The sequence below is a fragment of the Pongo pygmaeus genome, chromosome 10, assembly GCF_028885625.2.
Source record: "Pongo pygmaeus isolate AG05252 chromosome 10, NHGRI_mPonPyg2-v2.0_pri, whole genome shotgun sequence".
Lineage (NCBI taxonomy): Eukaryota > Metazoa > Chordata > Mammalia > Primates > Hominidae > Pongo > Pongo pygmaeus.
Window position 1 is genome coordinate 106,317,374 of NC_072383.2, and position 12,641 is coordinate 106,330,014.

Here is a 12,641-nt window from a genome sequence, read left to right on the forward strand (position 1 = left end):
ACACATGATTATAGATGTTAAAAAGAATTTGATGAAATTTAATAGCTCTTCCTGAAAATAACAAACAAATTTCCTTAACTTGGTAAAGAATATCTACTAGATAGGGAAACATTAGAAGCTTTCTTATTAAAATACCAGGATGTGCTGGGCGTGATGGCTCACACCTGTAATCCCAGCACTTTGGGAGGCCCAGGCGGGTGGATCATGAGGTCGAGAGATCGAGACTTTCCTGGCCAACATGCTGAAACTCTGTCTCTACTAAAAATACAAAAATTAACTGGACGTGGTGGTGCATGCCTGTAGTCCCAGCTACTCAGGAGGCTGAACTGGGAGGATGGCTTGAGCCTAGGAGGCGGAGGGTGCAGTGAGCCGAGATTCTGTCAGTGCATTCCAGCCTGGGTGTCAGAGTGAGACCCCATCTCTCAAAAAAAAAAAAAAAAAAAAAAGCCATCTTGAGTGGGTGTTATTTCACAAGTGTATACATGTATTCAAAGCTCATTAAGTTGTATATTTAACATCTGTGCATTTAATCGTATGTAGATCTTATCATGATTAAAAACCATTAGAACTAATAAGAGAGTTTAGCGAAATGACTAGATTAAAGATTAACATGAAATAAATCAGTAGCTTTGAATAACAGAAAAAATCTTATTCACTATAGCAACAAAACCTATAAAACATCTTGAAATAAGCATAATAAGATATGTTCAAGACCTACATGGAAAAATATTTGAAATTAATTAATTTTTATTTTTTGAGATGGAGTCTTGCTCTGTCACCAGGCTGGAGTGCAGCGGCGCGATCTTGGCTCACTGCAACCTCTGCCTCCTGGGTTGAAGTGATTCTCCTGCCTCAGCCTCTCAAGTAGCTGGGACCACAGGCACGCGCCACCATGCCCAGCTAATTTTTGTATTTTTAGTAGAGATGGGCTTTCACCATGTTAGCCAGGATGATCTCGATCTCTTGACCTAGTGATCCGCCTGCCTTAGCCTCCCAAAATGCTGGGATTACAGGCATGAGCCATGGCACCTGGCCAAAATTTACTTAAGAACAAAAAAGAAGACCTGAAGAAGTGAGTTCTATTATGTGCATATATGGAGATATGCAATGTTTTTTTTTTTTTTTAAAAGGTAATTTTCTCCAAATTAATCTTTTTAATGGAGACAGGGTCTTGCTCTGTTGCCCAGGCTGGAGTGCTGTGGCATGATCACAGCTCACTGCAGCCTCGATCTCCAGGGCTCAATCAATCCACCCGCCTTAGCCTCCTGAGTAGTTGCGACCTCAGGTGCATGCCACCATGCCTGACTACTTTTTGTATTTTTTTGTATTGAGGGGGTCTCCCCATGTTGCTCAGGCTGGTCTTAAACTCCTGGGCTAAAGTGATCTGCCTGTATAAGCTTCCCAAAGTGTTGGAATTACAGGTGTGAGCCACTGCGCCTGGCCCAATTTCTTTCTATTTAACACAGCCTCAATTAGAATCTCAAGTGGTCGTTTCTTCCTCATGAATATTAAAAGTGCACGTTGTGTTCTTTTGTCTTCTTTTCCAAATTTGGGCAATCCTTGCCCAAAAGTTCTTCCGGATGAATTTTAGAGTCAGCCATTCATTCTCCAAGCCTTGAGTTTGGTGCCTCTTCATAATTCACACCAAGGTATTATATAGACAAGGGGAGGCCTTGTAAAACTTGCGGTAGGAGAAGGTAGCCTTAAACAAGGGAGAAAAGACAAAAGCTAGAAGGAAAGGATTAAAATATACCTGCCCATCTGCCCCCTTTCATGAGCAGACCCAAATAGGACTACAAAAACCCAGCCCCAGTTGCTCTTGGCAGGTTAGCATATGTGTTACATGATCTAGCCAGCCTTAGGACAGCTTTAGGTTGGAGAGAATGTTTATCTGGGTCAAAACTGACTGGAGAGTAATCAGGAGTCAAAACTTCTTCTTTTGATCTATGTAAAGAAGGTAACCCCCATCCTATACCCTGCACATCATGTGAGTAAAACAGTCCTATTCCTACTGGAAAGGCCACTTATTTTCAATGCTTTTGTTCTTTAGGAAAGGCTCTGTCAGCATTCTTTGTGACCATGCAGTTAGGTCATTACATTACTTGGATCCTGTAAAAAGACCACTGTAGGATCAGGATTTGACCAGCTTTTTTTTTTTTTTTTTTTTGATGGAGTTTCGCTCTTGTTGCCCAGGCTGGAGTGCAGGGGCACGATCTCAGCTCACCACAACCTCCGCCTCCTGGGTTGAAGTGATTCTCCTCCTGTCTCAGCCTGCCGAGTAGCTGGGATTACAGGCATGTACCACCATGCCCAGCTAATTTTGTATTTTTAGTAGAAATGGGGTTTCTCCATGTTGGTCAGGCTGGTCTTGAACTCCTGACTTCAGGTGATCCGCCTGCCTTGGCCTCCCAAAGTGCTAGGATTACAGGCATGAGCCACCACGCCCGGCCTTGACCAATTTTGATTGTGGTATTAGGAGTGAGAGAGAGAGAGAGAGAGAGAAAGTCTTGTAGATACTTCTTCCTCCGAGACAGAATTTACAAGGAGCCAGAAACCCTGGTCTAAGAGTTCTAATTTCTAATGATAAATCTGTTGGTTTGGGCCAGATCAGGGGGTGTCATTTGAACTTTCTACACATTTTCTCTTAGTAAGTTTCACTGAGTTATAAAAATAAGAAAGTAATAGTGTTGGTATTAGCAAGTTAAAGAGTAGAAAGATTTATAAAGAAAAATGAACATCCCCACTTCCTCCCCAAGTGCCACCCTTTCTTTTTAGGCAACCAATGCAAAAAACCATTTGGTGTATGTCTTTCTATTTCATTCTCCATGCTCACAGAAACACATATAAAGGACATACACATCATGTAGAATTGTTTTTATGTTCCCGCTGCATATGTTACTCTGCAATTTGCTTTTTCCACTTAAGACATTGTGGATATGTCTGCAAGTTCTTACGTACAGATTTTACTCATTATTTTTAATAATAACACAATATTCTAAGATTTTTAACTCTTTTCCTATTGATGGACATTCAGGCTGTTCAGGCTGTTTCCTTTCTCTTCTTCTTCTTTATTTATTTATTTTTTGAGACAGAGTCTCGCTCTGTCGCCCAGGCTATCTCAGCTCACTTCAACCTCTGCCTGCCAGGTTGAAGCAATTCTCCTGCCTCAGCCTCCCAAGTAGCTGGGACTACAGGCACATGCCACCATGCCCAGCTAATTTTTTTGATTTTTAGTAGAGATGGGGTTTCACCATGCTGGTCAGGCGAGTCTTGAACTCCTGGCCTCGTGATCCTCCCACCTCAGCTTCCCAAAGTGCTGAGATTACAGGCGTGAGCTACTGTGTCTGGCCTCGCCTTTTTTTTTTTTTTTTTTTTGAGACTGGGTCTTGCTGTGTCACCCAGGCTGGAGTGCAGTGGTGTGATCTTGGCTCACTACAACCTTCGCCTCCAGGATTCAAGTGATTCTCCTGTCTCAGCCTCCCAAGTAGCTGGGATTACAGGCACCTGCTACAATGCCTGACAAATTTTTTGTATTTTTAGTAGAGACAGGGTTTCGCCATGTTGGCTAGGCTGGTCTCGAACTCCTGACTTCAAGTGATCCACCCACTTTGGCCTCCCAAAGTGCTGGGATTACAGGCATGAGCCACCTTTCCTGGACTGTTCGTTTTTTTAAATCGCTACAAATGTTGCAATAAAGATTACTGTATACATAAATAGGTATTGCTACATTTATTTTGGTAGGACAAAATGGGACAGATATCTCAATCAAAGGATGTGATGTGCACTATTAATTTTAACAGTTTCTTTAGCTGGGACGTGGAGGCACAAGCCTGTAGTCTCAGCTACTCAGGAGGCTGAGATAGGAGGATCCCTTGAGCCTGGGAGGCGGAGGTTGCAGTGAGCCGAGATCGCATCACTGTACCCCAGCCTGGGTGACAGAGTGAGACCTGTCTCAAAATAATAATAATAATAATAACAATTTTAATAGTTTCTTGAAGCAATTTATGCTCCCACCCTTTCCTCAAATCCTTGCCTGCCCTGAATCTTAGCAATCTTTTAAATTTTTGCCAATCTGAGAAGGAGAAATGGCATCTCAACTGTTCTTCCTTTTGTTCTCTTCCAATCTAGTCCCCAATATGCAGATACAGTTATCTTTTTTGAAACACGAATCTTCAAATGTCACCTCCCTGCTTAAAATATTTCATTATCTTCCTGTCACTCTTAAAAGTTAAAATCTTTGACATGGCCAAAAAGCACCTTGCGGTATAACAGCCTCCTGCCTGAGTGGTGGACTTTTCTCCTAATAGAAAGGGCTTTCTCAATTCTACTGAGAAACTGTGATGATGTATTAGGCTATTTGCCAGTACAAACCTCATCAGGAGCTACAACTTTTAATTTTTCTTTCTTCTTTTTAAAAGATGGGGGTCTTGCTATGTTGGCCAGGTTTGTCTTGAACTTTTGGCCTCAAGGAATCCACCACCTTGGCCTCCCAAAGTGCTGGGATTACAACCTTGAGCCACTGCACCCAGCCAAGCTACACCTTTAAAAATGTGACTAACTTATACCCGAAAGGAATAATTATTTCTATTTTATTTGCCTTGTTTTTTGAGTTGCTTCGGGCAGATCATTTAGAACAAACAGGGAAGCACAGGACTTGCCAAACTAAAAAGAAAAACATGTTAGGGCAGCACCTTGTCTGCTGAGGAATAGGCAAAACGTCTCATCATAAATGTAGGGCGTTTTTGCTTCTCTTGTTTTAAAGTCGGACTTTTAAAGTAGAAGACGCCTTTAATGTACTGGTTTGCAGAAGAGGAAATCTGATTTTCAGTATGATAACATGTTCTTTGACATTAACCAGTACAGTTGGATTTTTAATGACATTTTCATCTTCAAAGGTTTACCAATACGGATGGATTAATTATTCATTTTGGAGGGGTTGTGTGTTAAAAAGACAAGTCTTCAAAGACATCATCCTTTCTCCTTGGAACTGGGAGTCTCCACCTTTCAAATGTTGCTTTCCTGCCCCCAAGAGAGAAAATAAATGGCATTTTTTAAAGAAGAAGAATCCAACGGAAAAACACTCTTTGCACTATGGAAAGATGATGTCCTTATATCCTGGGTGAGATTAGAAGAGGAGGTTGGGAAGCAGTATTTAAGCTGTGTTTACAGTAAGCACTGTGAGAAATAACCGGCTAAGCGCGTTTGTTATTGTTCAGTCTTTTGATGTGCTCTTAAAAAGTCGCATATCCATAAAACACCCTAAACAACCATAAAACAACATAAGTTGGAACATAATATGCAGACCCTTATATTCTTTGCTACAGTCTGTATTTTTCCTGTACCCTTCAAACATGCCTCATTGAGTTTTTAAAAGATTCGGTTTGGAAGAAGAAAAACCTCAAGCCTCGCCCCGGGTCTTCCTTGACTTGACACATTTTATAACCGCAAGAGAGCAGTTTTTCCTTTGATGAGGCTAAGACCCCAGAAATGAAAGAGCAAGTTTAAGTTTGCAAACACTCTGAAAGCTCCTTCCATTAGACCTGGTCGCGGGAAACCACAAAGGACAGTCAAGTGATTTTCAAGGAGAAAGCCTCTGGTCCACTTTCCCTCCGCCGCCAGGAGATCTGCAGTTTCCTGGGATGAGCTCTTCTCAAATCCTGAAGACTGCTAGGCTCTTGGCGAACGACTCATCTCTTGAAGACCTAGAGTGGTGGATTACAGGCATTGAAAAGCTTTTGGTGGCTTTGGAAGACGACTTTGGTGTGAGCTCACCTTTCCAGGCTGGGGGACCAGGCAGAGGAACCCCCTTTGTTATCTTTTGAAAGAAGATCAGCGGGGAAGACGGGGTTTGAAGTGTAGATTAGGAGGTCCTACGTCTTTGCCTACCACCTCTGCCTAAATCTTCATAAAAAGATCGAGGAGTGCAATGAACTTCAGGAATCATGCACCGTTTCCTTGAAGCCTGTCCAGGAACCTAACTTCTGGACCCAGAAACTTCTCCAAAGACAGACCCACTGAGCCAGGCAGTCTGCACCAGCACCTGTGCTTCTAAGATTCTGTTTCGTCTTCTTCTATTGAGAGATTGACCTCTTGAGTGATTTGTGTGCTTTCCGGCAAATGATGGAGATGCGTAAACCGGCGGAACTGCTGGCCTTGCCATACTCACTGCGCACCGCGTCCCTGGGCGTTCCGGGGACGCTGCCCGGACTCCCGCGGAGGGACCCCCTCAGGGTCGCCCTGCGTCTGGACGCCGCGTGCTGGGAGTGGGCGCGCAGCGGCTGCGCACGGAGACGGCAGTACCTGCCCCTGCCGCTGGGCGGCGCCTTCGAGCCCGCCTTCCTCCGCAAGCGCAACGAGCGCGAGCGGCAGCGGGTGCGCTGCGTGAACGAGGGCTATGCGCGCCTCCGAGACCACCTGCCCCGGGAGCAGGCAGACAAGCGCCTCAGCAAAGTGGAGACGCTCCGCGCTGCCATCGGCTACATCAAGCACCTGCAGGAGCTGCTGGAGCGCCAGGCCCGGGGGCTCGAGGGCGCGGCCGGCGCCGTCCCCCAGCGCAGGGCGGAATGCAACAGCGACGGGGAGTCCAAGGCCTCTTCGGGCCTTCGCCCAGCAGCGAGCCCGAGGAGGGGGGCAGCTAGCGAGCGCCCGGACCGGCCAGGACCCCCGCGCTCGCCGCACAGCGCGCAGCCGGGCGCTCAGCCTAAGGTCCTCTTCGAAGGTGGTTTGCATTCTTAATCTGGCATCTTCTCCAGGCCTAAATCTTAAGAAAAAGAAATGGGTGCTGGGGTTTGGGGGATGGGGGAGTTGTTTTGACATTTGGGAATTTCTCCCCTGCCCTTATTGGTTACGTGCCTGCAACTTATAGGTGCTTATCAAGGAGACTCTTTTCCTATACTTCTAAAATGCAAACTGTTCCAAATTCTGAGCGCCTCATTGTAAATACGATTATTCTAAAAACTCAAAGGGCGAGAACAACTGGAATTTCCCACCTTCCGTGGTGTGGGTAAATGGTATACATAAATATTAAACCTTAACCAAAGAGGAACTTTACTGCCACCAAAACAGAAACAACCCCAAACAGCCAAAAACAGTCCTTAAAAATGAGAGGAACATTTTCTTGCATTCCTTCCTTTGGGAATGGTATTCAAAATGTAATTGAAAGTAATTGTTGACCTCCTGCTTTGGGTGAAGGAGACTGTAAGCTGATACTTGAGAACGAATTTGACACCATGTGCTGGTGACTGTGTGAATGATAGTGCCAGGGAATCCATGGCTTGGTACACACTCTTTCATCCAGTGGCCACGTGGAAGCTTTGTAGCATTGAGCAGATAGTAAAATATCTTAGAATTAATGATCTCTTTGGAAGAGAGCCCAGATTTGTATGAAAACTTGTTTTTCCTCTCAATTGTTTTGTCCACCGTTTTCTTCATTTTCCTTTTCTCTGCATACCCCGCCCCCCAAACTTAGCTCTCCATCTAAGTTTTGGATAAACTGAAGTGGCACTGTGACTTTAAAAATAAAAAAGAAATCTACTTGGAAGTCCTTTTTGCGAGTTGAGCCACATGGGGGAAAGATACGGGACATTTTTTTTCTGAGAAACAATTTTGAGTTCAGTAGATAAGTTAAATGCTTGCTGATGTGTGAAGATCAACTTCCCTAAGATTGTTTTCTAGTATGCCGAATTATCCTTTCCATGGAGGTAGCTTTGGTTTGTGGGGGAAGAAGGAGGGGAAATGGAAGTGGACAAAGAGAACTAACAGTGGAAGTGCATCCTCCAGGTAGATTTCACTTAGATTTTATTACCCCCTTTTACAGTTGTAGCAACTAAGGCAGGCTATATGTTCAGTGGACATCTTTTATGTGCTAGGAATTTTGTTGTGGCTTTTTACATTTTGTCCTATTTAATTGTCATAAATTTGTGGGGTGGGTATGACAAATATTTTGTGATTAAAAAAAATATGAAGCTCAAAGAGGTTACATACATTGACCAGTTTAGTGTTGCTAGGATTCATTGAGCTGAGATCAAGTCCCGAGCCTGAACTCAAAGCCAAGGATTTCTTTCTCCCTTACCGTGCTGTCTCTTGCTCTGTCATTTGCTAGCAGAGCGAATGTTGCTGCAACTCAGTTTTCTCACCTGTACAGAAATGTTTACAGAAGTGTATGTGAAAGACCTTGGTAATCTGCAAGGCACTAACCAATGATAAATTAGTAGTTTTATTATTTTGGGGAAAATACTATTTCTCAGTTTATGGAGAGTAAAGCCTGGTTAAGAATAAAATCTCTAGGTGGAGTTGGTGTGATTTCTTCAGTGTTTCAAAAGAGGGACAGAGTGACCACACTCTCTTACCTCCTCTGGTAAGGTTCTAGGATACATGCTTTGAGCGCTGAATCTATGTTAAAACATAGAATTGGCTGGGTGCAGTGGCTCACCCTGTAATCCCAGCACATTGGGAGGCAAAGGTAGATGGATCGCTTGAGCTCAGGAGTTTGAGACCAGCCCAGGTACTGGAAACCTTAATGTGGTTTTATTTGAAGCCCTGTTGAGAATAAGGCAATGATTTTGAGAAAACTTTTGGAAAAATAAAAATAAAACCCTCTCTCAGCTGGGTGTGGTGGCTCATGCCTGTAGTCCCAGCACTTTGGGAGGCCAAGGTAGGAGGATCACTTGAGGCCAGGAGCATGAGACCAGCCCTTGGCAACATATAGAAACTTTGTACCTACAAAAATTAAAAAAATTTATCCAGGCTTGGTGGCATGCCTCTGTAGTCCCAACTGCTCAGGAGGCCGAGGTTGGAGGTTTGCTTGCACTCAGGTGTTTGAGGCTGCCGTAAGCTATGATCGTGCCTCTGCCTGCACTCCAGCATGGGCGACAGAGTAAGACTCCTATTTAAAAAAATAGTAATAATTAAATGAACTCCTTTCACAATCATATAACTTCTTAAAAGAAAAAATCATGCAGTTTGTCTGGGACCTTCCTCATGACTTACAGGAGGAGCACCAATCCGGGAATGAGACCTTTAAAAAGGTTTGACCTCTTTTCCTGCGAATGATCACTTCATTAACCCTAGAACAATTTGACTTTCAAAAGGAACAAAATAAATTTCCAGTGAATTTTGTGGAAGCAAGAGTGGAGGGGAGTTTTATGGCAATGAAGCATTCATAAAAGGAGAAAGATTTTCATGTCCTTCAACATCTTCCCTTTTTTTATTTTTCTCACTCAGCCCAGACATATCCCTTGATTGCACTTGATTGCTTTTAGAATACTCCCTGTGGTTGGCAACCTGAGTAATTGCTGCGACACCCCACCCCACCCCACCCCACCCTGAGCGTGCAAAGCGGGAGGGGCTGTGTTGGGATGTGGCAGAGCGTGCCCTGGACCTGGGGCTGGATCCAGCTCTTGCCACTCACCGACTTGGTGACTTTGAGCAAGTCCCTAACTGTTGTGTTCTCAGTTTCCTATGCTAGGACACATGAAGGGTGGATCACATTATCTTTTAGACTCTTCCAGCTGGAAAATATCATGCATCCAACCTGTGCAAAGTCCCAACTGGGGGAAGCAAATGTAATAAGGCATCTCACTTCCTGCCACACAGCACGGTGCTTTCTGTTCCTGTATTTCCCTCTTCCCACTAGAATGATCCAGCCCTGCGGCTGCGGCCTACTTTTTTTTTTTTTTTTTCTTGACTCCTAGTTGCTGTTACCATGCCCAGTTAAAAACAAAACAACACAAAAAATCACCAAAAGCTTTATAATTTTTTTATGGAATGGAACTTGAAGACTCTTTACAAGCTGGTGGGGAAATAGACCCGTTTTACCTCAATATGAGGAAAAAGGTATAAATGGTATAACTGATATCCAAAATGGAAGATATGCTATGAGAAGCCAAAGAAAAGAGGGATTTGGTCCAGCCTCAAGTGAGAAGGGAACAAGAAGGAAAGGCTTTGGTGGATGCAGCATTTAGTAGGTAAGAATGGAATGAGAACTCCAGGCAGAGGGAACAAGAGGAACAAAGTTGCTGAAAAGACAGGAACTGTTTGGAGAGCACAGAGAGGCTAATAGGAGACTGCTGAGGCAGCTCTAGGGACATTGAAAGCCAGGCTAAAACAGCTTGGAGTTGATTTTTTAACCAATGGGGGACTATTGAAAAAAAAATTGAGGGAGGGTTTTGGAGAAGGTACGTGGTTAAGGATCTTGGTACTCTGGTGGTAGGAAGCAGCGGACCAATAGGGTATTGCCATAATTAAGGGAGAGGAAACAAAGTAGGGGCCTGAACTCTGACAGTATCATTGGGAATGGGAAGGGAGGGATGGATTGACAAGTGGAACTGATAGGTCTTGGCAACTCAGAGGAGGGGGAGGGGATGAGGAAGAGGGAGAAGTTAAAGACAACTGTGGTTGAAATTGAGAACACAGAAAGAGAAGTGGATTTAAAATGTAAGAGTCTTGTTTTGGAGACACTGAATGTAAAATACTGGTAGGCTACTCCTGCCCACAACCAACTGAAAATGCTGAGGTTGAGGTCAAGAGAAAAGTCAAGCATAGCTGTTTCTTTAAGAGCCATACACTTACAGGGAATAATAGAAGTAGATGTGATCTCCACAGGAGAATGTTGATGAGAAAAAGAGAAGAGTTGGGCGTGGTAGCTCACACCTGTAATCCTAGCACTTTGGGAGGCCAAGGTAGGAGGATCGCTTGAGCTAGGAGTTCAAGACCAGCCTGTGAAACATAGGGAGACTCCCCGCTGTCTACAAAAAAATTTAAAATTAGCCAGGCCGGGTGGTGCGTGCCTGTGGTCCTAGCTACTCAGGAGGCTGAGGTGGGAGGATCACCTGAGCCCAGGAGGTCGAGACTGCAATAAGCCATGATCACACCACTGCATTCCAGCCTGGGAAACAGAGTGACACTGTGTCTCAAAAAATACATATAAATAAATAAATAAAAAGAAGAAAGCAGGGACAGGCCTGCATTGAAGGTGTGTCAGAAGGAGAAATGTCTTTGAAGAGAGCTGAGAAATAGGAGCCAGAGAAGTTGGAAAGAGAATCAAGCTGGTATGAAATTGTGGCAATTAAATGAGGATATAATTGTATAAGAAAGAGGGAGTGAGTGACAGCATCCTATGAATCAGAGGTGTCAGGTGGTTGAAGTATGAGGGGAACTCATTGGGTTGAGCCTTTCACTCTGGCCCCAGTTTCTCTGCAATGTGCTGCATGAGGCAGGGCCTGGATTGCTGTCTTGACTTTAGCACTCTCTATTGCTAGAGACCTCTGTAAGAGCAGAAATAGCACAGTGGATTGAAGAAATGAGAAGTAGAAGTCAACTTGAAGACTGCCCCTTCTAGATACTTCACAGTGAAGGGAGAAAGAGAACTGGGCTGGTGTGACCCAAATGGAGGAAAGGATGGGATACCAAAGATAGTTCTGAGCTTGAGGTCTTACAGGTAAACAGGTCTAGCTGATTCAGAGGCTCAGAGGTGACAAGGCTTCAAGGAGTCTGAAATTAGGTGGAGGTGAAGGTCTTAGGAATTGGAGAGATTAAATAACTGGGAAGGCAGAGGGTTGGAAGGTAATGCACTAAAACTAAGGTAGGTTTTTAAGTCATTGAAGAAGATGGAGCTGGTTCTGCCATTTGCAGACAGTAGAGATGAAAATGAGATGAGGGTTGTATGAAAAGTGTACCTGTGTGGGTTTAATATTGTTCCTTGGGTGCTAACTAGTTTCAAAAGCATTAAGTTATCAGTTTTTAATGACTTGGTTAAAAAAAGACACAGATCTTCTCCATAATGGCACATTTTAAATGATATTCATATTTATTTAGTAGTGTAAGGTTTTGTAACTATGAATATCTCCAGAAAGTTCTGCAGTGTTTATTTATTTATTCATTTATTTATTTTTGAGACAGAGTTTCACTCTGTCACCCAGGCTAGAGTGCAGTGGCATAATCTTGGCTCACTGTAACCTCCACCTCCTGGATTCAAGCATTTCTCCCACCTCAGCCTCCCGAGTAGCTGGGACTAAAGGTGCCCACCACCACACCCAGCTAATTTTTGTATTTTGGTAGAGATGGGGGTTTCGATGTGTTAGCCAGGCTGGTCTCAAACTCCTGATCTCAAGTGATCCGCCAGCCTCGGCCTTCCAAAGTACTGGGATTACAGGTATGAGCCACCACACCTAGCCTAGTGTTTATTATATGAGACAGTGATAATATATGCCACACACCTTGCCCAAGAATCTGGCAGCAAATAATGGTTGCTCAATAAGTCATTAATTTCCTTTTGTCTGTGGCTTCTGGGGTAAAAAAATATACTGCTTATGTACAAAAACATCAACAAAGGAACCAATACAGAGTAAATGCAATAGATTAAGGGCTAGAGAGAAATAAATAGTACCTTACTTTCTTTCCTTTGTGGAATTTCTGGGGACGGGGGAAGAAGAATAAAAACCTGTCAAAGAAGAAAAGGGTTTGGAGGAGAGTAGAATTGAGATGCCCTTCGTTCATCTAGATCTGAAGATATGGGGTCTGTGCCTTTCACAGAGCAGTTTTGGATCTGTGGGCAACAGAACTTCAATCCTGGACCCTGGGACTTAATTCCTGTCCTCCTGACTCCGGGTGCTATAAGCCTGCAATGGACTGTATGTTTGTCC

At 43.9% G+C, this 12,641-nt stretch overlaps 1 protein-coding gene across 1 annotated transcript; it reads left to right on the forward strand.

Annotated features, from left to right (window-relative positions):
- Positions 1–6,084: 6,084 nt before the first annotated feature.
- Positions 6,085–6,638, forward strand: ASCL4 (achaete-scute family bHLH transcription factor 4). Its single transcript, XM_054445370.2, is given in 2 exon segments — positions 6,085–6,595; positions 6,598–6,638. Coding segments are annotated over 2 exon segments (519 nt in total). The 5' UTR covers positions 6,085–6,117.
- Positions 6,639–12,641: the final 6,003 nt, after the last annotated feature.